The 27,216-nt window shown below is 39.4% G+C and overlaps 2 protein-coding genes across 2 annotated transcripts in view; one reads left to right on the forward strand and one right to left on the reverse strand.

Moving 5' to 3' along the window:
• MED12L (mediator complex subunit 12L) overlaps window positions 1–27,216 on the forward strand; it is a 329,018-nt gene that overhangs the window by 127,452 nt on the left and 174,350 nt on the right. The window lies entirely within an intron of this gene.
• On the reverse strand, window positions 7,737–14,332 carry P2RY14 (purinergic receptor P2Y14). Its single transcript, XM_057737858.1, has 2 exons — window positions 13,339–14,332; window positions 7,737–8,830 (listed from the first exon to the last, which is right to left on the reverse strand). Exon 2 carries the CDS (start codon window positions 8,802–8,804, stop codon window positions 7,791–7,793), a length of 1,014 nt encoding a protein of 337 aa, XP_057593841.1. The 5' UTR covers window positions 8,805–8,830; window positions 13,339–14,332; the 3' UTR covers window positions 7,737–7,790.

Here is a 27,216-nt window from a genome sequence, read left to right on the forward strand (position 1 = left end):
AAAATTGAAGCTAAATTGCCCCATGAATTGAGAAAGAAAATCTTTTTGTAGTCAATCCCTTATCCACACAAGTTATGCTTTTGATCTCATTGAACACAAATACAGAACAACTGTATTTCAGTGGGAGTCTCATCTTTGATGTGTAACATTCAGAATCTTAGTTCCCCAACTAGGGATTGAACCTGCACCCACTGCAGCAGACTCTTAACCCCTGGAGTGCCATGGAAGTCCCAAATGTGTAACATTCTTAAAATTTGCTTTTAAAACATAGCATGGCAGCCTTTGAAATGAATGAGGAAGGAGAAAATGAATGTTGGGGTGGTAGCCACTGCTATAGCCAGGAACACAGGTCTGAGAATTTATTTTCTTTGAAGAAATCCATGAAATGGAGGAGATTCCTCTCTTTACAGTTGGGGAGACTAAGGCATGGGGAAAATTGAGGCCTTGCCCAAAGCTGCACAGTTAGACTCCAGTGTCCCAGCACTTAATTATGCTTCTTCAAATGAAAGTGTTGGTTGGAAACTGTGGTTATAAAGGAGGCCACCAGGTCAGGTCCCCGCCCCCCAGCACACACACATGGTAGTGTATACAACTGTTTGAACTTGAGTGCCACTGGGCGGTGGAACAGGCACCATTGTGCCCACTTTTCTCGTGGAGTTTGCAGCTTGGGATGTTCACAGCTCAAAATAGTTTGCATCGTGCAGTTTTTTTAAATGATCTTTGGGCAGGGGGCTGTTCTTTGGTTCATGAATGCTGGTGATCAAAAGATTTCTCCAGCAGCTTCTGTGGCTCCAAGTCAGCTTTCTCTCTGGAGCCATTGTGCTTTAGGTTTGTATTTTGAAAGTTTTTTTAAGGCACATAATTCTCTTTCCCACCTAAATTAGTTCAAAGACATTCTCTCCTGACTCTGAGATTGGTAGCTTCAAATCTGACAGTGAAGGACATGATTAGGCAGAGTAGTTTTTAAGTGTGGTGTAGACGCAAAGCTTCCAAGAGGTTGTGGTTTCTGCATGCTTTAAATTCTGCTTCAGTTTTCCCTTTTTAATGAAGCAAAGGGTGAAAACTTGGAAATATTTTGAAGGTGGAGGTGTTTTGTTCATTCTTGGAATGTGAACTCGGTTGTAGGGGTGGCTGAGTCTATCTTGTCATTCCCCTGGCTGGTCCTTTTGATTTTTCTGCCTTTTTATTAATGGTATTATCAGGTCAACGTACACTCCATCTTACTTTTCAGTTGTGAGGTGTGACTGTGCTATTTGATCCATGGTTATAAAATAATTAATAGCCGGAAAGTCCCATAAAAAGAACTCTTAAAGGTTATCTTGTTTCTTTTTAGTCACTGAAGTTAATTTTTTTTTTTCCACTTGAGCACTATGGTCTATTTCTTATGACATTTGAGTAACACGTTTTCAAAGGGCAGGACACATTTTATGAATTCTGTTGTTACTTTCCAGGCTTTTGGGGCCCTTGCCATGTGAATCTTTGTTTTTTGATCAAGTGGTTAAGAAAAATTCTAACAACAATTATTTCTTAACGGCAGGCTGCCTCCTTAGCTCCCATCCTAGAGCAAATGTTTGTTGCTTTTAGAAGGTCACAGCATAGAAGGGGTGATAAGGCAGACGCAGGCCCTTCGATGATGCAGATGCACTCTGGGCTGTTAGAGCCTGTGGGGATCCAGGAAGTGCAGTCTTCTGACCAACGTGGGCGAAGAGCTGCTTCTGAGAAGTGAGGGCGTGGCGGCAGGCTTGGGGAAGATGCACATGACTGGGCTGTGGGGAGGGTGTTTGGGGACTCTCACTCAGCCTGGGTGCATGCAGTATGTGTGCAGGATCTGTGTGAGGAAAAGGCTGAGACCAGATCTTGGAGCCATCTGGTCCACCTTGGATGCTTTAGTTAGCAAGCGGTGGAGAGCGCAGGAAAGTTGTGTGAGGAGAGCAGCGGTCAGTTCAGCAGTAGTAGGTGACTCTGCGGGCATGGGGTGTGTTGGGTTGGGGGAGAAAGTGGAAGACAAGAAGCCAGTTTGGGGATGCTCGCCGTCTTTTTAGGTGAGAGGCAATGAGCATCTCAAATTGGGTGGGAAGAGATGGGCAGTTGGGAACAGCTGCACAGGTGAAATCACTGAGGAATGGGGCTGGCAGGGAGCAGACTCTGGTCTCAGTCCTGGGAAGGGAAGTCTGAGGAGAGAATCTGGTTTGGCAGGTAGAAAGGCAAATTTATTGACATACTCTGTTTTTAGTGCTACCTTATTATTAGATCTGGCATAGATTGCTTTTTATTTTATCCTTTTTACTTTTGCTACCACAAAAGAAGAGCTGATAGCTTCCTTTTTTTTTTTTAATAAACAGAGGTAATACGAATATAAGCATTATGACAAAAATAGTTTTTTTTAATTTAATTTTGTTTTTTTATTTTTTATTTTTTATTTTTTTGGGGGGGGGGGTACACCAGGTTCAATCATCTGTTTTTATATGCATATCCCCGTATTCCCTCCCTTCCCTGACTCCCCCCCCTCAGGTCCCCCCCACCCTCCCCGCCCCAGTCCTCCAAGGCATCTTCCATCCTCGAGTTGGATTCCCTTTGTTATACAATAACTTCCCACTGACTATTTTACAGTTGGTAGTATATATATGTCTGTGCTACTCTCTCGCTTCGTCTCAGTTTCCCCTTCACCCCCCGCCCCCCCCAAACCTCAAGTTCTCCAGTCCATTCTCTGTATCTACATCCTTGTTCTTGTCACTGAGTTCATCAGTACCATTTTTAGATTCCGTATATGTGAGTTAGCATACAATATTTGTCCTTCTCTTTCTGACTTACTTCACTCTGTATGACAGATTGTAGTTCTATCCACCTCATTACATATAGCTCCATCTCATCCCTTTTTATAGCTGAGTAATATTCCATTGTATATATATATGCCACATCTTCTGTATCCATTCATTTGTTGATGGGCATTTCGGTTGCTTCCATGTCCTGGCTATTGTAAATAGTGCTGCAATAAACATGATGGTACAAGTTTCTTTTGGGATTATGGTTTTCTTTGGGTATATGCCCAGCAGTGGGATGACTGGATCATAGGGTAGTTCTATTTGTAGTTTTTTAAGGAACCTCCAAATTGAATAGCTTCCTTTTATAAGTGAAAACTAACACCATGGAAGATGGCTGGAGAAACAGTACAAACCCAGCCCTGGTTACGTCAGCTGCAGTCCTCCTCATCAGCCCTTTAATGGAAGCCATACCCACAACTTTGGGCACTCAGGTCTATCAGCCAGTGAATCTCTTTTATTGCACAAGCCCAATTTTAGGTTTTTGTCTTGTTTTGTGTTTTGGTGGCGGGGGGGGGGGGGGGGTCACTTACAAATGAGAAAATCTAGATACATTGTTGTTGCCTAAAAGATTAATCTGGAGACTCTAGAAAACACCCTTAAACTAAGCTTTGTTTCTTCTTCATGATTTTAGTAAAGTATGTGCCATTATTTCTCTGTTCTGTCCTTAACTCTGTTGTTACTACCTGTGTGCTTTGACAGTGGAGAAAAATGGAGAAAGAATTTTATTAGTAACAGAAAATATTCGTGACATTAAGAGATAATATCACAAAATTATAAACACAACAGATCATCTGTCCCAAAATGACACGGGATTTCCTTTTGGTTAAACAGCACTGTGAGGGTTTGTGTGTTGGGGTAAGAGAGACCTGATACTGTGTGATCTTTAACAGTAAAAGCTGCTACTTCCGTTTGGTCACCTGTTCTCTGCAGGATTCCAGTGGCGTGCAGATTACGACTTTATGATAGGACATCCCCCCAAAAGAACCACTTTAACAAAGTGTAGTTTTCCTTTCCCGTATGCCGCCTTTCAAAATGCTTTATTTCATAGCACTGCTTGTATGAAGTGATTAAATATTGTATTACTTTAGCTGTAGTCTGTATATTACAAACCTTATTTATAAACTAGCTACAGAAAAGAACGTATTAATACCCCAAATAATTTAAAAAATAGTACTGATGATCTCAGAGAAGTTTCTGGATTAATCCACTCTTGCTATTGCCCTACTGTTTTAGTTTTTTGTTGTAGCCCTGGACCTTGAAGTTCCTTTTTTTTTTTTTAATTTACCTAACTTTTCAATATTTGAATAAACTCCTTAATGATCTGACTTCTAACTCTAATACCTTATAGAAATTCCTCTCACTAAAGTCTTAAATGATCTTCAAAAGTTAAATCCAAAAATTTGTTTGTAATTTTGATCTTTTCTTCTTTTTTTAATTGAAGGATAATTGACTTACGATATTATTAGTTTCAGGTGTACGACACAGTGATTCAATAATTTTATACATTACAAGATGATCACCTTGATAAGTCTGGTTACCATCTGTCACCATACAGAGTTGTTGCACTATTATTGATTATATTCTCTGTGTTGTACAATACATCCCCATGATTTATTTACTTTATAAAAGGAAGTTTGTATCTCTTACTTTCCCTCACCTATTTCACTGATCCACCTGTCCTCTTCCCCTCTGGCAAATACCAGTTTGTTCTGGGTGTGTGTGTGTGTGTGTGTGTGTGTGTGTGTGTGTGTGTGTGTGTGTGTGTGTGTGTGTATCTCACATCTTCTTTATCCATTCATATATTGATGGACTCTTAGGTTGCTTCCATGTCTTGACTATTGTAAATAATGCTACAGTGAGCATAGGGATGCATATATCTTTCCAAATAAGTGTTTTTTGTTTTGTTTTGTTTTTTTTGTTTTTATTTTTAGAGAAAAATACTCACAAGTAGGATTGCTGATAATTCTGTTTTTAATTTTTTGAGGCACCTCCATTCTGTTTTCCATAATGGCCTTACCAATTTACATTACCACCAATAGTACATGGAGGTTTCCTTTTCTCCAAATCCTCTCTAGCACTTGTTATTTCTTTTCTTTTTGGTGATGCTGTTCTGACCAGTGTGAGTTGGTATCTTACTGTGGTTTTCACTTGTACTTTCCTGATGATTAGTGATATTGAGCATCTATTCTTGTGCCTGTTGGCCATCTGTATGTCTTTGGAAAAATGTTTATTCAGGTCTTCTATCCATTTTTCAATTTGGTTGTTTGTTTTTTTTTATGTTGCGTTCTCTGAGTTCTTTGTATATTTTGGATATTAACACCTTATCAGATGTATCATTTGCAAATATTTTCTCCCATTTAGTAGGTGGCCTTTTTACTTTGTTGTTAGTTTCCTTTGCTGTACAAAAGATTTTTCATTTGATGTAGTTCCATTTATTTATTTTTGCTTTTGTTTCTCTTGCCTAAGGAGACATATCCAAAAAAATATTGCTCAACCAGTGTCAAAGAGTGTACTGCCTGTGTTTTCTTCTAGGAGTTTCATGCCTTCAAGTCTTACATTTAAGTGTTTTATCTGTTTGAGTATATTTTTGTGTATGGTGTGAGAAAGTAGTCCAATTTCATTCTTTTGCATATAGCTGCCCAGTTTTCTCAACACCACTGATTAAAGAGGCTGTCTTTTCTCCATTGTATATTCTTGCTTCCTGTGTTGTAGATTAATTGATTGTGCAAGCATGGGTTGATTTCTGGGCACTCTATTCCATTGATCTATGTGTCTGTTTTTATGCCAGTACCATCCTGTTTTGATTACTGTAGCCTTGTAGTATAGTTTGAAATCAGGGAGTGTGATACCTCTAGCTTTGTTCTTCTTTTTCAAGATTATTTTGGCTTTTTGGAGTCTTTTATGTTTTCACATAAACTTTTGAATTATTTGTTCTAGTTCTGTGAAAAATTCCATTGGTATTTTGATTGGGATTGCATTGAACCTGTAGAATGCCTTGGGTAGTATGGTCATTTTAACAGTATTAATTCTTCCAATTTGCGAGCACCATACATCTTGCCTTTTGTTTGTGTTTTCTTCAATGTCTTACAGTTTTCCAAGTACAGGTGTTTTACCTTAAAAGTTCTGATATGCAGTAGCTGTTATTCAACTCTTGCTTCACAGTATCCTTATTTGCATTGCATATTGTTTCCTGAAAAATACTGCCTTTCACATTTCTGATTTGCATTGGCACAGTGGTTTACAAAGGCATTACTTGCTGCTTCTCATCTTCTTTTATAATTTAAGTTTCTCCTGTGGCCCAGTAGGGGGCATATAAAATACCAGTATTTACTAATTTGTCCTGGCCAATGGAAACTGTGAGTAAACACAGCCACTTTCTTTTGCAAATATATTTAACCAAACAAATGCTATAGCAAGCTTAGTTTTGCCAGGGATGTGTATCATAGGTTTGTGATTTTTTTTCTCTTTTTGGGAGAGGATATTTGACCCAGAGTGGGGAGCAGAGAGCTTTTACAAGGGCAGAGGGTGGACACAGAGTGAAAATCTTCCCAGCTCTTCCTTAGTTTAAGATGTGTTTTCTCAGTTTTGCCTAAAATCTAGAACATATGAAATACTTATTTTGAAAAGTCAGCGGCAAATAGAACTTCAGAAATACTCTATGTAACTCCTTCCTGGGTATTCCTATGCCTTCCTTCTGTGTCTGCTATTAGCATATGTAATTGAGTGTACTAAAGAAAGCGCCCATATCTGACTACGAGTAAATCTGGTGGTATTTTTTGATATCTTGACTATTAAGAAAGAAATTGACACTGTTAAGAATATTTTTATTAGTACGTATATAGTAAGGCTTGAAATATATATATATATGAAAACATGACTTACACAAATGTTTGAGAAGAACATCTGAAAGATGGGCTAAATGTCTTCTAGCCAGTTAATAGCAGAGAAGGACTTTAGCTTTGATAACTCACAAGCCAGCAAGCATATCCTGTATCTGCACATATGAAATTTGTTTTTCAGAAAATGTCATGTGTAAATTTTCATTTTATGTGTAATTTCTCACTCATTATTATAAATTTTACATTTTCTTTTTATCGAGTCCAGTTGCTTTCTAAGAAAACTGCTCTTCTCTGCTCCTGGGGAATAAAGTATGTTGCCAGCTGGGGGTATTAGTAAGCACATTTCTTTTCCCGGACGATCTATATGTTTTCCCCATACCACTGAACAGGGGAAGTTGTTGGCAACTTATGCCAATATCTAGATTCCTCCTGTAGAGTTTACTTAAACATATCCTAACACCAGAATCTCAGGCTCATTAAGTGGCTTAGCTAATCTTTATATAAAACATAGTTAAGATGTATCCTATCCTCAAAATGCTATCAGAGAAAAATTACATTTTTTTACTGCAGTGTACAGAATTTATATCTGCTTTCCTTTGAAATGCCATGAAATAAATCAGTGGGGGATTTCTGAAGTAATTTTTTGGGTGTCTGCTGTTCCTGCTTCTTCAAATCAGAGAGAACCTGACTTTTCACTACAAACAGGCCTCTAATCCTTTATCAGACTGTGTCTGCTTTTAAGTTGGTCTTTATGACCCTGTTGAAAAAAACTGCATAACTTGCTAACTTAATTCTTGTGTTTAGAAGAAAGAAGACGCCTCTGTGAATTGTCTGGATTGCTTCCTATTTTCTTTATCTGCTATTTAAAGTTCTATATTAACTGACCAGACTATTGATTATAAGTTTAAGCCTTCTGTTTTGATGAGATAAGACTAAATAATGTATTATTTTTTCTTTGATGTTACAAAACATGGAAACTTACATTTTAGTTTTATTATTATACTAAATTGAATAGTAACGCCTAGAGATGATACTGGTTCCCGTGGACATGCTTCTTATTCATTCTTTTATTATGTAATTGAAGATTACACTATGCATGCACAGACTTTATTTGAAAGGAGGTGGGAATTCACAAAGTATCTATGCTTTCTTGTGTTATATTTCCCCTTTTGGTTTTGGAATTTTCTGAGTCATGCTGAGCTTTTAATGGGATATGCAGTTTCTTACATAAAATTTCTCTAAACGGCTGGCATAGAAAGAAATAAATAATGGGGTCCAGGCATACGTTTGCAGCCGACAGTAGCAGAGAGAATTCTTTCACGTAGAGCAGCATTACTTTTGAGCGGCAGCTGTAATGGGTTTCTGTCTGGCTCCACGTGTAGGGGATTCTGGCAACGTGGTAAGGGACAAAACAGACAAAAAACACGAACATGATGCTGAAGATGTTGCGGCTAGATTTCTTCTTGACGGAGACGGAATTCTTTCTGGACTTAAGGTGGGACTTAAAGATCTTCCTCGTGATAGCAGTATAGAAGATGATTAAGGAAAGAAACACAATCCAGAAGATGCCTACAAAGATGTAGCTGGAGGCTTTGTGCCACTTGAGGCCCAGTTCGTTCTTCAGGTCCATGCATTTCACGCGTGTGGCCCCCGTGGCGCTCCGGTTGGTCAGGATCATGTTGGGCACGGCAAGCAGCAGGATGAGGCTCCACACCAGCAGCGACAGGAGTTTGCTGTAGCTCACGGACTGGATGAAAGACGTCGAAAGAGGCTTCACGATTTTATAATACCTGTCAAAGCCGATGAGCCCGAAGAACACGATGCTGACGTACATGTTGACGTAGAAGAGCACGGCCGAGACCCTGCACACAAACACGTTCAGCTGCCAGGGGCCGAGGCCCGAGTCGCTCAGGATCTTGAAAGGGAAAGTCAGGCTCATCAGGAAGTCGGCGACGACAATGTTCTTGAGATAGACGATGAAGCTCTTGGAGCTGGGCACGTAGAAGAAGATCCACCCTGACACGCCGTTGAGCAGGATCCCAGCCACGAAGACCATGAAGTACAGCACGGGGATGATTTGCTGGGTTATGAGGGTGTTCCGGGGGCAGGACCCCCCTGCCGGCGAGGCGGGGGTGGCATTCATCGTCGAGTAACTTCTGAGGATGAGGCCTGGAAGGTGGTGTGAAATAGTCACTCAGAGGGCACTCACGACTGCCAAGTCATTTGCTGAGAAACACAGCCACACCCAGCAAGCTCCTGAAACTAAATTTTTGCTGTGTATTCATTAGGTACCTGTCTCTTCCTCCCTTTCACCTTCCCTTCCTTCTTTTTGAAAAGGGAAGAACAGAGTAGACAGATGACAGGAAGAAGAATTAGAGAAGCAGGACAGTCTGAGAACTGAGATAATCATGGAGACCAGCGTTTCCCTAAAATGATAAACGTTCCTGTAAAAACCTAAAGTTCCAGGAATACTCATTTAAATACAGTCTCAAAGGTAATAAAGCTATAAAAATAGAGAATCTGCTTCATTTTATTCGCAGCTCTTTAATATATTAGGTTTAAGAGCTATTGACACAGACCCTACTTTTTAGAAAGCCTACCCTATGTATATTTTAGACATAGGACCATGTCTTATATAAACATCCACGTCTAAATGTAACTGGTATATTTGGTATAGGATTATGGGAACCTTTCAAGAGATATTCTTTTTTTCCTTTTTTTTCCATTTAAAAACTGATTTGCATTCTTTTCATAAATTAGAAAACAAAAATGATAGAAGTACCTTAAACATTCTGACAAATGCTCCCCAAAGTACATTCTAGATCTGTACTGTCCAAGCAGTAGCCACTAGCCATATGTGGCTGTAGTGGACTTGAAATGGGACCAGTCCAGATTGAGATGTGATGTAAAATGCACAATGAATTTTGCAGACTTTGTACGAAAAACATAATGTAAGAAATCTCAATATTTTAAATGTTGGTTGTGTGTTGAAATAATATTTTAGGAATATCCCATTAAATAAAATATATTATTAATCTCAATTTCACTTAATTTTACTTTTTTTTAAGAATATGGCTACTAGAAAATTTAAAATTACATATGCAGCTCGCATCATATTTTTATTGGACAACGCTGTCCTAGGTGTTACCTAGAACGTTCTTTTGTTAGAGAATCCTGCATATTCTTCACTGATGTTGGACATAATGATTTATGGCACAAGGAAGATTAGAACTTTTTGGAAAGATTATTTGATACGTCAAAGAAAATGTCTACTGCCCTTCTTATCTGTAATGTCAGCATCTTGCGTAACCTTTCATCAGTCAGTCCTTGCCCTCAGGGTGAGGTCCTAACTCTTTAACCCTGAGCTACCAGAAGTAGCTCTCTTCTTGGCTGGCTAACTTCTCTTCATCCGTGAGGCCTCAGCTTGGATGCCACTTTGTTTTAGGAAATTTTGCCCTCCCAAGCCTTGTCTGGGGTGGATTGGTGTGAGGTCTCTTGTATGTGCGGTTGTAGTTCTGTGCCTTTCTTCTATCACAGCACTCGTCTCTGTAGTGGTTTGTTTTTTGTTTCCTCCACTACTCTAAGCTCCTTCAGAAGAGAGAGACCATGTCTCTCTCACTCTCTCTTTTTTTTAAACAATTGTATTCCAAGCATTACATTTAGGACATTAGATATTTAAAATATGTGAAATAAATGAATATGCAATCTGGGAATACAAGACATGAATCCTCGCACTTAAGAAATTTATATCTAGTCAGGGATCATGGGAAATAAAGATTGTGGAGGACAGTGGGTTCCTTGAGGACAGAGAATATATCTTGTTCATCTTTGTATTTCTAGTGCCAAGCATGGTGCTTTATACACAGTGAGTAAAGGGCTATGTTGGTAAAATTAAGGAAGTATGAGGAAGTAGAATTTGGAAATGTGGAATATGAAATTCAGTCACATCGCAAATAAAAAAAAAATCAGACGTTGAAACTTTGTGTGCTACTTCCCACAGGAGAATATGTTGCTTCTGTGTAGTCTTCTTGCAGGCATGTGGCAAAACTAATTATATTTCTAGCCACTTGATTTTGCCAGTCCTTGAATTTCCTTTGGAAGGGAATCTAATTCGCTGCCCACTTGGCTCTGATCGTAATGGGTTTGTAGTTAACTTGCTTCTTTGTAGGTCCTCTGTGGCCTCTTTCACACTTTAGATGTTAAGTGAAGGGGCCATGTTTTCTATTTTTAACTGTCCACCATGACAAGGAGTCTGTGTCTAGTAAATAATTGGCCTTGTCCCCTGATAGTAAGGTGCAGCTTAGTCTAAGAGCCAGTGTCACAGAGCTTAAGAGAATGCTCCCGGGGTCCCAGCGCTGGGGACACAGCCCCTCAGTCAATGTGGTGCGAGGATCATGATGTGTATTTAGTAATTGTTGAATTCACTGGAGTTTAAAATATAAAAATTTTTTAAAAGCAGATGTTAGTACATTTTAAAGTAGAGAGAAATACTAGCTATATAATATATAATTACATACTGAAGTAGTGAAGAATTTCCAGAAATGATTTATTGAGTGCCAAATTTCTCTCTTTATAGACAAATTATAGAAGCCACTATATACAGTAACAGTGAAGAATTTCCCAGAAATGATTTAGTGAGAGCCACCATTTCTTTCCTTTCCTTCTAGAAATGTGTATAAAGACACTTTCTCAGAGTCTTGTGACTTATGTCCTTTTGAACTGCAATCTGTCTGCGTGTACCCTGCTACCATGGGTCCAGAATTATGTCCTCTGATTCCTCAGCATGTCAAGAATCTGAGCGTATATGCCTTGCGATGCACCTCACGCCTCCTCCCTTCCTCACTTTGAGGTTGATGGAAGAGGCTGGCTGACCAGGAAAACTTCTAGAGCAGGAGTGCCTTCTGAAATGAAATGCACACTCAAGGCTTGCTTGGGTCTTTCTCTCCAGATGTCTTCTTGCCATTTTGGCCTGTTTGTAAGCAGTGGCAGGTCAGAGTCTCCATTTGAGACATTGATTAGGGGAAGAAGCAGGGTGTCACTGCTGCTTGTGCTGCTGTCTGGTTGGATACAGCAGAGGCAAATTAAAGAAGCATTCTACCTGGGTAACGAGCTAAAAGTAAATCTGAGACAATTCTGGTGTTAATTCTCATGCTCTTAAGTCTGTTTTTCTTGAGCAGTAGTGTTGATAGAGGGGCATTGTGACCTCCAGGTACATAATTTACCATACTTGGTCTTGTTGTCTCAGAGTGTGATGGATCAAGAGATGTGTGGAAAAGGAGCTATCTTAAGGTGTCTGCAGCAAGTGAGGCCAGTTATATATTGAGGCCAAAAGCCAAGAATACATGCTGGATGAAAAATAGAACAAGATGATAACAGAGACATGTATCGCCTTGACCTTGTAACACCTGTCCAGTCTCCTCTTCTTATCTTTAGTATCGAGGTGATTTAATATCCCGGTAAAGAGACCTACTAAAACTTCAAATCATTTCACAGATGGAGGAAATAGTCACATATGGATGCTGATTTTATACTGTAATGTAAAAATGGATAAGAACTGAATAAATCAGAAAGAAAGAATGTCTTGGTGTGGCCGAACAGCCCTCCATTCCTGCCCCAGGCTCTAAGCTGATTTACTGTTTCGAAGCAGCTTGTCCCAGTCCATCAGAGATGAGAGACAGGCCAAGGGGGAAGAAGAAAGAGGAAAAGCACCTCTGAATGATGATCTACTGAAATAAGGGGCATCCTGGGGAGCCAATTTGTGGAAGTGTACCTAGCCCTGCCCATGGAAGTTACTTCTGAGATTACCTCTGAATTTCTGTAGTGAAAGCGGTCATTATGTTAACCTTGAGGCTTCAGGGAACATAAGCAAAGCTCCCTGACTTCTTGAGATTTCATTTAAGAAGGATTTCAAGATAAACCATAATGGAAAAGAATATATATGTAAAAAAAGAACGTGTGTGTGTGCATTACATATATGCACACACACATGTATAACTGAATCACTTTGGTGTACAGCAGTAATGAACACAACATTGTAAATCAACTATACTTCAATTAAAAAAAAAATTATAAGGCTTCAACTTCTTTTAGGTGGAAACTGCCTTGTTCTACAAATCCAGGTAAAGGAGAATGAAATGACCTGAAACGTCTTAGTCTGTATAAACTGTCACTTTGTATCTTTGGTCACATGGCAGTGGAATGGATTATGAGACCAAAAGACAGCTGTTAATGTGTAATAGGAGCCTATGAAATGCTTCCTCTCACCTTTTTTTGCACAGCTAGAATATCAATGGCCAAGTTTCATTTTAGTCTAGATAGGGAGTGCACTTGTTCCTAGTGAAACGTTAGGTCTCAGGATTGTGCTGCGTTAGTATTTTCAGGTTGTAGAGTATTACACGTAATGTCAGGGCTCTCTCTTTGGGCAGAATTTAGTTGATATAGGGCCAGACAAGGCAATGCTCACTCCAGAAATACATGTATCTTAATAAAAACACGCTGAGTTCATTATCTTCTGTGCAATTGCTCACAGTGACCCACTTTTCTCTTAAAATGGACCACCTTCCACTGTTTTAATTGTGTGCTGTACATCTGTCTTCTCCGAAGAGAAATTGTTCCTTCATAATATTTTGATGAAATTAACAAAGCTCCTGATTATACTAAAGCATTTCTTCAATTACCTTTTAAAAAATATTGTCTACTATGAGGTTTCCTTTCAATGAAGTAATTTAGCCCAGTGAGTGCTTGTCATCTTGAAGTGGCCAAGGTGATTCTTCACGAATAATCCTGTATTGTAGGAGAAAAGTGAAGATTTAATTAAGTTAGATACACGCCAGAATGGTTTTATTGAAGAAGCATGTGTGATAGGAGTGTACTTGCTTTTTCAATACAGCCTGTGTGATTGTGAAATATTTCAGCGTGTGCTTTTGTTACTTTTCTGAACTTTGTTTTGGTTGTCACTCTTGACCATTATTGATTTGGTGTAAACCCTGGTGGGAACCTTGTAAAGCTCTTTACTTGAGAGGATTGCGCATAAAGTGTGGTTTTTTTTGTTTTTTGTTTTTCCCTTATGGATTTGGATGCTTAAATCGGCTCAAGTTACTGAAGTTAAGGATTGACCACGTTAGCTGGGAAATCATAGGCAGGTAGGCTTTTTTTGTTTTCTTTGTGTTTTGTTTGTTTGTTTGTTTTTTAACCTTTGTACCATTGACATTCTGGGTTAGATAATTATTCGTTGGGAGGACTGTCCTCTGCATTGTAGGATGTTTAGCAGCGTCCTTGGCTTCTGTTAGGGGCCAGGAGTATCATCTCCCCAAGCTGTGACCAAAATGTCCTCTGAGAGGCCAGATTGCCCCTGGTTGATCACCACTGGTCTACTTATGCATCGATTTTGCTGAGATAACACCTGAAAGCTACACTGTATGATAGGAAGAGGATAGGTTTGGCAGAACAGTGGTTGGATTTGGCTCTGCCTTGGTCTAGGTTGCCAGCTTTCTGGGTTCTTTAAGCCAGCCCTTCTCAGACTTTCATGTGCATATTTCCCGGGGCTCCTGCTAAAATGAAGACTCAGATTCCATAGGTCTGGAGTTGGGTGTGATGTTGATGCTACTAGCCCAACGAGTACGCCTTTGATTAGCAAGGTGTTTTTGTTTTTGACTCTGTACACAGGGGACTTTAATAAATATTTGGTGAGGAGGGTAAAAAAAAAACCTTTTTTTTTCTTTGCTGTAGTTGGGACATGGGGTAGGAAAAAGTTACATTAAAGAGAGCCTGAAATCTAGGAGTTTTCTTAGAATCATAATAATCTCATCTTTCTGGCCTGGAAATATAAATAGGTATTTTATGGAGAACCAGTGATAAAGACCATCTTATATTTACCTAGAATAGTCCTAAAAGGTCATGAGGTTCTCTGTGGAAACAAAACAAAGAGGTGTAGTTCTCTGTGGTGGAATATTGTATTTGATCCAGGGTAGTACTGAGCATGTTTGTGTCAGGAATGATACATTCTAGCTTCAGGACAGTGCTTACTCCTGGACGAGGAAGGAGGAGCAAGGGTGCCATACAGTGGCTGGACTCTAGTTGCATTCGTGGTATGTCATCTCTTAAATTCTGAAACAGCTGTGCCTAAATATTACCGTCCATTAACACTGGGCAGTTAGGTGTGCTGGCATTAGCAACATTAGTTTCTGTACTTTTGTGTACTTGAAATAGTTAGAAAAAAATTAGAAAAATATGTGTATGGAGAGTGAATTGCTCTCAAATCACTTTTTAAGCAGTACCCACCTATGATGAGCATGTTTCTTCCTGTTCTTTGCTCACTTCTTCTCAAGTGACAGTCTGATAATCCCTCCTCTGTCCTTTCAGTCCAAACATCAAAAGCTTTAATCCAGGGTGCCCCAAGATCTTTTCATATGAGATAAAGATTTGTTTTCTAGGTGATTCTTACAACAGTAGAAAACTGTATAAGTGCGTGTGATCGTTGTACACATTTCTAAACTTACTGAAGCCGTTTTCTTGTTATAGCTGCTTTTATCTCCCTTGCTATAATGTGTGACTCCCTCCCACCCCCCCTGCTTGTGGTACCAATATGTGATAGCCTAGGTGGTTTCCTGAGCAGTCGTGATGGGTTGAATAGAAGGAGGATCTATGTATGGGCTACGTATTCAGTCTTATAGTCATATGTTATGATATTTTGCTATTAAATACTTTATATTTAAAAAACATTTCATACCATCAAATAGTATGAATTAATTCTTAAGTCTGTCATCAGGCTTCTGGCCTTCCTTATTCTATGGTTGGTCAAATATTTTAGAATTTCTTGCATCCTGACTCTTGGTCCTGTCTCTCTTTCGCAACATTGTGACTCCTTAGGAGTGGGTAAACAGTGTCCTCTGCTTCTGGGTCATAGGCCTGTTCAAGAAGAAGTCATCATAAGCATGCCCGTTTATTTCATAGACGTTACTGTAACTGACCACCCGTGCTGCTTCTCAGAAGCCCATTTCCTTCTGGGCTGCCTATCAGATTCTCACAGTGGCTATCTAACCCTTCTCCTGCCCTCCCTATGAGGGCTTTCTTTTGTACCCAAAGGAATGAGCCCCCCTTTATCTTTCTTCATCGCTGAGCATTTAATGTTTGGCGCTCACCACGCTGCTCAAAGGCTGCCAGGGACCTCATTTCTAAAGTTATTGTCCCACACTCAGTCTTTCTGTTTCCTGATCTCTCTCAATAGTTGATGGTATTGATTTCCTCCTGTTGAAATCTTTCATTCTTAAGGTACATTGCAGCCTTTGGCTCCTGAATACACCTAATCTTTCTTTCTTTGCCAAGACCTTTTGTTCATTTGCTTACTAAATCCCTTAGAGTGTGTTTGCTAGGCACTGTGGAGATACATCGGCCACAGGGAACACTCAGGAAGATCCCAGTCTAGGGAACACAGAACAGAATGGTACTTCTGGGTGGAGCAAAGGGCTGTCATTGAAGGAGGAGGCACAGGAACAGAGTGAGCTCCCAGCACCTCCTGACTTCGGGAATGGCCGTATCAAGGCAATCTCCTTGGGTCATGTGACAGTGAAGGTTGACAAATGAGTTGAGTTTAGCCAGTCAAAGGGGAGGGAGAGAGTGTTGTGCAGAGAGAGCTACTGGGCACATGCACCTAGAAGACACATGAAAGGACAGCACAGCAGGGGGTAGGGACATGGATTGCCCAAGCTCTCGAGTAAAGTGATAGAGCCTTGCCAGTCAGTTACTGTTACCACCATTTTGCAAATGAGGTGTTGAAAATGGTTAAGTAGCTCATCAGAGGTGAATTGAGCAGCTAATAGGTGGCCAGACAGTATTCAAATTTATGTTTATCTCCAAGCCAGGTCTCCCCTACTCCCGAGGGATCTTGGGGCAAGCATGTTTTGTGTGTGTTTGTGAGTATGTGCATATATTGCAAGCCCTTCAGCATTTTTCTAGACTATTGTTTTTAGGGATCACTTATCCTGTATTTTTTTGAGGGAAGGCAGACATGTGCGTGTGAGTTTATGAGTGTATATGTCCTGTTTTTAATCTAAGTGTTAAAGGTCTGCAAGGAGTGGATGTCTTCAGTTTCTCCAGTTAGCCTCTGGGTGTCACTGCATACAGAGCCTCTATTTTATTTGCCAGTTTCTGAAGGTGTTTAGAAAGGAACATGTTTCTGACTTTTGATTTTTATCTTCTGCATGAGGTTCAAAGAGAGATCTAGGATCAGACCATTCATAATGGTGATGAAAACAAATGACCTTGATAGTCAGTGGTGGAGACTCTCTTGCTGGAGGAAACCCAGATCTGCTGCTGTGCTTTGGATGCCACACACGGATCCCCTGGGGCCCCGGGCATGGGGAGGATTCTGCTTGTTGCTGCTTCTCCCTTTCATCCAGTTTTCTCTATATGGACTTGAGGTCTAACTTGATTCTCCTAACTCCTGTCCACCATGGCTTATTGACTTCATCTTCAGTTAGAGCCTAGGTCAGTGACAAACATGCTTTAATTTAACTTATAATTGGATGACTGTTGTGGTATCCTACTTTGAGTTGCTGTACTAATTTGTTCTCACATTAGAAATATCTGCATGCTCTTCTTAGGCTGAATTGCAGACACTTCAGAACTTCCGCTTCCACCAAAGGGTAAGCTCAGCTTTGTCCTTATACTGCCAGGCCTTCTTCCTGGGCCCTCCTGTGTACAGACTCTCAAACTCCCAAAGACTAAACATCTGTGAGTTTCTGCTGCACACAGAGCCCTGCTTTGATTGCGTGTGATAAGGGGCAGTGAGTTAGTATGGATGGTAAGCTGATAATGCCCAAACCTACTTTTTACTTGTAATTCCAACCACTTCCATTAAAATACTTTTAGCAGAACTCATAGCAAAGTGCAAGACCGGCACCTCCTCGAAGCCAGGTGTGTCTTCATATCTTGTGATGATGCACACATATCATGGGCTCTGGGGGAGGAGGGTGAAGTGTGGCACAGGTGCCAAACTTCTGGGGCCATGAGAATGGCCACCCATCAGTAGCCTCTGTACCAGGAACTGCACCTGGATTGCCAGGTTGGATTTTGGGGGATTTTTCCACCTACAGTCTATGGTATAGTCCATGGTTTCTCACCCTTGGCAATATTGACTTTTTTTTTTTGAGTTCTACTTCTTTGTGGATGAGCGGTCTGGTGCATCCTAACGTTTATTTTAGCTGCATCCCTGGCCTCTATCCACTAGGTGCCAGCAACACTCATGATTTAAGACAGTGTCTCCAGACATTTTGAAATGTTCCCAAGTTGAGAACTACTGAAATAGTCCCTTAATGGTAGTTGTATTTGGTATCATTTTGATACAGGAATAGAATTTAGTCAGCTCTCTTATTGGTGCTAAACCTTAACTCTATGTTGAGTAACTCAGCAGCAATAAGTAATTCATATACTTAAGTCTTAGAATGTGAAGTGGGCTTTCTTTACTGCTCTGTTGGAATATATATAATGGGGAGACAGTGCAGTATAATGGTTAAAAGTGTGTGTGTTGGATGCAGTGGACCTTGGTTCGAAATATGGCTCAATTTCTTAATAGCTGTGGTATTGGAATAGTTACAGAGTGCCTCATGTTTCTGTCTTTACATCTCTAAAATGAGAGGTTAGTAGTTGCTACCTCATAGGGTTTCCATTCCTGTAAGAATCAAATACCTGGTGCCCGGCAGTGTATGACTCAGAGGGAACATCGGGGGTTCAGGGAGTGACTCAGCTGACAATAGACAATTGGACGTGTCTGATATTCTCAGTTGGCCAGGACTTCCCCTGGGTTGGGCTCCCACAGTGTGCCCTACTTCCTCACATTTATTTGAGGTTGATGTTCTTCTGCACTGAAATGCAGGGCTGTAGGAGGCACAGTAGATACTTTGCAGAGTGCCCCGAACTTCCTTGGGAGTCTGGCCCAGCAGTGCTTATCTGGGGGAAGCAAGGGGAAGGCTGTGCTTCTTATGGTGCCTGGGTTCTAGTCACAGGAAGTGGCACTCAGTAGTAGGGAGTACGAGTGAAGTCCAAAGCATTTCATACCCTTACTCGGCAGTCCACGCAGGCCTGCATCTTTGATGAGAGTGATTGTAAAGCTATGAAACTCCTGTCTTCAGAGTTTGGGGAATGGATTCCTTTCTCTGTCTGAAATTAGATTGAGCTGTTAGGATTCCTTACTTTTTTTTTTTCCAGGCTGTTCTTCTGCAGCATTGTTTTGGAATATGTGGTTCTATTCCCTGGGGTCAGGCAAGGAAATGAATCTCTGACTTCTTTTTGCATCGCTGAGATGGTGTTTGCATTTCTCAATTAGGCTTGCAGTACTCAGATCTTCAGATCTTGGGGCTTAGGACCTTAACACATATCCCTTTGCTAGGGGACTGGGGAATAGATTTTCATTTCTGAGAAACCAGCAGCTTCGACTACTTAGCTAGGTATCAATCAGGTGTATGTTTGTTTAAGATTCAGGCATACATATTACAAAGGAAAAGAATATAAATATCCAGGACTAGGTGGGAGTGGAAATACTACAGAGAGGTGATTCTCGTAAACTTTAAAGCCTAAAATTTATGTACTTTCTACCTGTTGGAGGAATCAGTAACCTTTGATTCAATAAAATATATTGTCACACTAACTTATGAATTGGGAAATTCTTTAAATGCATTTTGTATTTTATTAAACACAGCATATGACAGTGAAGGAACTATATTCACTTCAAAATGAGTAGGACATAAAGTGAAGAATGCAGCTTAAAGATGGTGCTCAGAGTGCATATGGAATGAAAGACCTTTTCTTTTTATGAGTCCTAGGCCCATCCCAGTGGGATCCATTGGTGAATGTAAGTGTCCTCTTTAGATCAATCCATTTGTGATTATTTCACTTTTGGATTTCAATATGAGTCAGTCATATATGTTATGAGAAAGTTATTTTACATCTTGCCATGTCCTATGGGAGCTATTAGATGCCATTTCATTATTACCTCAGATGTAAAGTCTGAATGTACAAAATCTGATAATAAGAAGCGCTCCTTTTCGTCTGTACCATGAATTGCATTTCATGCTCATGACCTGCTTGGACCAGAACCAGCTTTGTTTTCCTCCATACTTTTTTTTTAAATGCAGTCTACACTGACTCCCCTTCTAATCTTTCTCCATACATTATTATTTTCCTCTTTTGTACTTTCAGGATCTATCTCTGTCTAGAGGCTACTTTCCTTCAAGGTATAAACCTGTGCAAGTTCTCAATAAAACTTGTAGGTCTTGAAGTCATGACACCCTAATAACTATAAATTTGTTCAAGCCTTTTCCAACCTTAAATAACAAAAGTAAAAATTCTCTGTAGGTGGGAAAGTAGTGATTTTCGGTATCAATGAGCTTATCTTGTTTCTAAATATCACTGCCCACTAAATGGACCATGGCTCCTTGGGAAAGGACTGATTTCAAATCAGGCATAGGAAAAGGTGAGTTGATACCTTGTGGGCAAAAAGCAAGGAAATGCTGAGACCAACGAGGAAATGTTAAAGGGAAAAAAAAAAGGACATGGGAGCTGACTTGGTGGCACTTCTAAATTCAACAATTTGGGTATCAATAAGAATGACAGTAATAGATGAAAATAATTTTAAAAACAAACCAAATTCAAGAGTTGATAGTGATATTAAAACTACAGTTAGAAAAGGGAGGATGAAGACAAGGACAAGCTCTTCTTTATAGAAGAACGTCAGCTAGAAAAGGTAGAAGGAATGGTAGACTTAGAAAGTCGCCAGTTTTCAACCTGAGTGTAATAATTGATTCAGGCAACAATTATCAGTGTTTGTGAAAAGTCTTTCAGCAAAAGGTTGTAGGAGAACAGGATGTTCCAGTCTAAAAGCATCACTCCCAGATCATTTGGAATGACAAAGAAAAAATAGTGCCTTTTCAGTAGGGATATCTGGCAGTCACTGGGTGATTTAACTTACCAAAAATGGGATAATTTGACACTTTGACTGCCAGTATGACTCAATTAGATGTACACAAAATACCTTGTCAAAAAGCTAATCATGGATAAACAACCAGACACATTCAGAACATGGATCATTCTATAAAACAACAGCCCAGACTCTGTAAATAAATCAATGTCATGAAAAGGAAACAAACATGATGGGGGTGGAAGGGAAGCAATTCTAGATCAAAAGAGGCCAAAGAGAAATAATATCCTGTGTGAACTGTGATTGGTGACTGGGGGCGGTAGAGGACAGTGCTATAGAAATTAAGTTAGGACACTTGTGAGAATCTGAATATAGACTGTATATTAGATGATATTATTGAATTGTCCTAATTTTTCTAGATATGGTAATGGCGTGGTTAAGTAGGAGAATATTCTTAATCTTCAGAGATGAGTATTGAAGTATTTAGGAGCACAGGGTCATGATTGTCTGCAACTTATATTCAAAATGGTTTAGTAAAAGAAATGTAGAAAATTTAGTAAAAGAAATGTGTGTGTATATGTGTGTGTATACATGTACTTTTTTGCTGATGTATGTAACTACATGCATACACACGTGTACATATATGTGTACATGTGTGTATGATTACGTGTGTGTGTATTAGTTTTGAGGGAAGGGTCCCGAGCTCAGTGCCTGACACATAGCAAATGCATGACAGTCCCTTAGACTTTTCTGCTCCCCTCCTTACCTTTTCTTCTCAATCACCTTTGGGAGCTTCTCTGCCTGTCCTTAAATTGGTATTTCTTATTCTGTTCCTGGCCATCTTCGTTTCTCATCCTCCTCATTCTTCTAAGCTAAAGTAAGCTTTGTTTAGAACATTGTTTAAAACTGTCATCTGTAAGATAAACTTTTCCTTTCACCTATCACATATGCTTTTGGCACCTATTATCAGGCAGTGTTCTTGGTGTTGGGGATCTTGCCCTTTTAGAGCCCAGAGTATGGTGGTTCTGGCATCCGAGCAGCCTCCTGTCCCCCCTCCCCACGGAGCACCTCCATTTCCTGCAGTTCTGGGGCCCCCACAGCCCAGATGTTGAGGAGCCAGGCTGCTTCACCTCTCGAGGGAAGGGTAGTTCCCACCTTGAGCTGCCACTGTGTCTTGTCATCTCTTTCACTCGCATCACATTTTTACAGCAATGACTGCCATTCATTGGGAACTTTACCTTCCTTGTACCAGACACAGGCAATGCTAATTGATTTCAAAAATACTTTTTCTTTTTAATGGAATATTTGATACTTTGAAAAGAATTTATGCAAAGAAACTAAAGAACAATAAAAAGAACACAGCGCTGACCTGAGAGCCAGAGCCTCACTGGTACTCCATCTTCTCCCTCCTCACTCCTTCCTGGGCTGTGCCTTCCTCCACCAGGAGGGGACCCTATCCTGAATTTTGTGTTTTTCATTTTCTGCCTTTAAACAGAAATGATTTTAAATCTATATGAACATAGATTCTGTTATAAAAATTGTTCACGGTGTATGTAGTCTTCCCGGACTTTTTTTTAATCCTCAGCTCAGCATTATGTTTCTAAAGGAATTGGAAACTTTGGAAAAGAAATTAGAAATAATTGGAAAAGATGAACATTCACTCACCATATAGCTGAGCATTTTAATTCCTAAGCATATGCCCTAGAAGACTCTCTTCCAGAAGCATACCAAGTATGTACAAGAATATACATGTGCAAGGATGCTCATAGAAACACTGTGATGGCAAAAATGTAGAAATAGCTCAACTGATTATTGACAGGAGAATGGGTTAAAAAATTTAGTGAAGTTTTGTGCAGCAGTGAAAATGACCAAACTATGCCCTTTTAAATCCTCCAGTAGACCTGATAAGACAGAAGTAATCTCATTTTATAGCTGAGGAAACTGAAGTCTAGAGAGCTTGAGTAACTTGTCCAAGGTGTAAGCACTAGTATATTGTAGAGCTGAGATGTGGGTCTAGGTCACTGTCATTCTAAAGCCTTAACTACTTGGGCATATTGTTTCCTGTTGACAAGTCTTATTTTTATTAGCTTGTCTGTTTTGCTGCATGGAGAGAGAGCTTTGTATTTTCATCTAGCTCAGCAAATGGTTCATAGTCGGAGTTGCATGAATTACTGATGAATGACCTAAAACATCCATATTTTACATAGGAAGAAGGCTGTGTAAGGGAGCTTAGTGGCTTGAGCAAGTTCTAAGATGGTAACCAGAGCACCTACAATGGAAACCCAACTCTTTCAAGCCCTCGATGATCATTGCATCTTACCTGTATGTTCTTCCCTTGGTTTCATGCCTGCCCTCTAGTAGGTGGCTGGGAGAGGCTTGGCAGATGTAATGTCAGCATACCTTGGATTATTACTTGGGATTATCACTACCCCAGCTGGGGGCCACCATTGCTCTCCTGGTGGACAGCAGAGGCCTCTCCTCAGCTGTGTGGCTTTTTTACCTATAATGTGAATCTGCCCAGCCTGTAGCAGTGGAAGTGCCAGCAAGGTTTCTTCTATCTCTTGAATGTCACTGACATGATCAGCTTGTGGGAAAGTGCAGGTTTGTTTCTGTGTATGGGGTTGCGGGGATGTAGAGAAGGCAAAGTAGCAGATATTTTTTGCCTCTGGCAAGTAAACTAATATGTGTCGTATTTAAAACATTATCGTGTTACTTAGTTTTTTGGCCAAGTGGAACAAAAATTGAAAAGAAAAGCAAAAGCTTAACTGCCTTGAGCTTTTCCTTGCCTGCCATCCAGTGCCAGGCAAAGCTCTGAGCAGGTGTATGTCCCAGATAAATCATGAAATGCTTCTGTTCCTTTGTAAACTGATGGGGGCTCTTGGCAAGGGTCTACAAACATGACCAACCAGGTTTTGTCAAGCATTGCATAGGAGTAGCAGGAATACCCTGGTGAATTTGCTTTCACACTGTCATCGCAGTGATGTTGAAGCCCGGTTCTATAACGATGAACCTCACTGGGGTCTTGGCCCCTGGCTGTGGTTGTCTGTCTCTGGCCTCTTATGTGGCTGCCTCATAACTGGTCTCTGTTAAAACGTCGCCTTCTTGACATCAGGTGGAGTTACTTTCATGGATATGTTTCCCTTTCCCTCCAGATGGACCCAGGCTTTAGCCATAGTACCTTTCATAACACCTCCACCAGAGGGTGAGAAAATGATGGGGAAAGAACTCAGAACTGGCTGCTCTTTTTATTGTCCCTCCCAGCTTTGCCCTAAATCCCCACTCGCAAGAGAAGGATGTATCCATGGCCAGTTACACTGGATGTGATCAGAGTACCATCTAGCTGTTCTTTATATTTACCTAGCAAGATCTGGCAGAGAGCTAAAAGAAAATTGTGACATTAATCAGTCCCCTGGTACAACGTGGTGTGATAGAAAGTGGATAGGCTTTAGAGTTCAGTGAATCTGGGTTCAGTGTTGGGATTCATTAGCTCTAAATGTTGAACAAATTATTTAAACTCTCTGTTTCTTTATCTGTAAAATGAGAATAATATCTACCTCAGAGGATTATTGTGAGAATTAAATTAACTTATACAGAGACTATATAGAGCTTAAAAAATCTCAACTCCCTAAAAACAAACAAACAAACAAACAAACAAACGAAACCACAGGTCACCTTCCCAGGGAGGGCTGCCCTGTTCATGATGCCTGCCACAGCCAAGCTCCTGCCCAGCGCGCTCCAGCCTCTCACTATGTTTTGTTTTCTTCAGAACGGTTTTCATTAAAGTAATATTTATTTTTCAGTTTGTTTCCTCAGTCACCCCTTCTCCCCCCATTCCTACTATGCCACCCCCTTAAAGGTAGCCTTCATGAGAATAGAACTTATTTTTCTTGTTCGCTGTTAAATTAGTGCCTGGCATACAGTAGAAGTTCAATAGATATTTATTGAATTTATGAATGACTCTATCTATACAACTTTGGTCAAATTAAGAACTTGATTTACTTAACTGTCAAATAATGAGTCTGTTCGGGACCTCAGAGTTTTATGGTTTCTATGTGCAAAGTAGGTTAAAATGTATAGATATCCTTTAACAGCTTTGGTGCATAAAACTGGATTAACCATAGTCTTTGGTTTATGGCATATTCTTATCACGCGAGGTTCATGCAAGGTTGACTCTAAAAATTTTTATTTTGTTATTCTTAAGCACGTTACTAATTCCCTCAAACTCAATAACCAAAACAAAAGCCAGGGCTTTGACAATTATAAGCTACACGTAACTGAATTCTCTTGCTTCCCACATGCCGTCTCTCTGGCCACCATGTACCCTGAGCCCTATTTTTTTGCATTCTCTCATGGTTTTGTTTTATATTGTTTTGTTACACCTGTGTGTATTCCTAAAAGTATGTTGTATGTATATGTGTGTATGAAATTACGATTTTTTAAGAAACGTGTAATCATTTAGAGATTTAACTATGTCATACCACATATTGTCCATGTTATTGAGTATTGCTGTAATTCACTATTTTGGTGACCATAGCATTCCATTGTCTGACCATGCCACAGTTCATTCATTCAATTTCCTGTATTTGGGATGTTTCCAGGTTTTTGCCCTTCTGAACTGTGCCCAGGTATATATCCTTGATGTCTCTTGATGAACATGTGAAAGAGCTTCTTGTGTTACAGATCTAGGAATTAAATTACTGAATCATAGGTATATGAATGTTATGCTACAGGAGATAATGCCAAACTGTTTTCTAAACTGAATACAAATCCTCCTCAACATTTCCTAATCTCAGATTTAAAAATTTTTGCTTGTGAAATGTTATTACATTGTGGTCCTGATTTACATTTCCATGCTCACAACAATATGGGCATCTCTTCATATGATAATTGGTTATTTCCGTGAAACGTCTAGTCATGTCTATTGCTCATTTTTCTTTTGGGTTGTTTGTGCTATTATTGATTTGTAGAAATCCTTCAAATATCATTGGTACCTGCTTTGTTGGGTATTTGTATGGTGAATAGCATCTCTCAGATTGTAACCTGTCCTTTTACCTTTAAAAGTATATTTTGATAAACAAAAGTTACTAATTTTAATATATTCGAATTATTTTTTTCTCGAATTAGTGCTTTTTGTATCAAAAGAAAATTTTCCTATGTCAAAGTCTAAGATTATGGTTCTTACAATATGGTCTGTGGAACCATGGAGTCCTTGACACTCTTTCAGGGGTGCCATGAGGTCAGCCCATTTTTAAAAGAATACTGACATGTTGTTTGCCTTTTTCACTCACTGTGCTGACATCTATACTAATGGTGCAAAAGCCACAATGTGTAAAACAAACCTGCTGGTACTTCAGCAGAAATCAAGGCCAGGTACCCAACTGCCTGTCCCGTAGTCATTGCCTACCTTACTGCCATGCAATCTTAGTAAACAAATAAACAAAAAAACAACAACAAAAAATCAAAAGCTAAGTTCACTTTAGAATGACTGTGATGAAGTAATACATATTGTCCATTGATTAAATCTTAAAGTGTCTTAAATATTTCACGTAACATTATAAGAATGGTTCACAAAGCACTTCTGTATGTGACGATTGTCTAGAGAAATAACACTTGAGTGAGTCATGAGTTGAATTACATGCTTTCTTCATGGGACACCATTTTTACTAGAAAGAATGGTACATAGACTATAGCAGTTCATACTTGGGCATTTGGAAGACTTTATCTGAAAATTGAATGAACTAAGGCTTCAAGTCAAGGAAAACACATAGTAGTACTTTCCAGTACTTAGAATGAGATCAGTGCTGCTATTAATACTATTTTTTGATACTATATAATGGAAAGTATCTATACTTCAAAGTTCTGGATGAATGTACCTCTCCAAATTACCTATTATATGATATAAAATCCATCAGGGGTAAAAGATGTCTTCTACTAAAGGCTTTTAATGCAACAAAAATATTTGTTGGTATGAATTTAGTCTCTACTTGGCAGACAGCGTTTGAGAAACTACCACTTTTTGAGTTTTGGTGTGGTACCAAAAAAGAAAATCCAGAAGGCTATTAAAATACTTCTTCCTTGTCCTGTTATATATCTATGTGAGACTAGATTTTATTCAGTATACTTTAACTAAAACTATATCTTGAAACTGATCCAATGCAGAAGTGGGTATGAGAATTTAACCAAGGCCAGATGTTAGAGAGATAAGCAAAAATGTAGAATAATGCCACTTTTCTAACTAAAACTTTTGGGGGAAATATAATTATTGTTCACAGAAATGTATTATTCATGTTAACATTTGATACTATTTTTAAAACGAATTAAAAATAAACATTTTATGAGTTTCACAATTTAAATTTCTAATATAGTAAGCATTGATAGGTATAACAACATAAAAGCTCTTTGGGCGTCTCAGTAGTGTTCAAGGGATCTTAAGACCACAAATTTGACAATTCTTGACTAAAATATATTTTACTCTATTTCCTAATAAGGTTTTTTTGGGGGTTAGTTTGCTTATTTTAATATGTCAGCTCTTAATCCATCCAATATGTGGACTATCTGTAATACCAAAAAAAAAAAAAAAAAACCAGACCTTTATGATGATTACATGAAAAGTGTGTATAGCTTCCGTCTATCATTGTAACTC

Source organism: Hippopotamus amphibius, chromosome 6, assembly GCF_030028045.1.
Source record: "Hippopotamus amphibius kiboko isolate mHipAmp2 chromosome 6, mHipAmp2.hap2, whole genome shotgun sequence".
NCBI classification, from domain to species: domain Eukaryota; kingdom Metazoa; phylum Chordata; class Mammalia; order Artiodactyla; family Hippopotamidae; genus Hippopotamus; species Hippopotamus amphibius.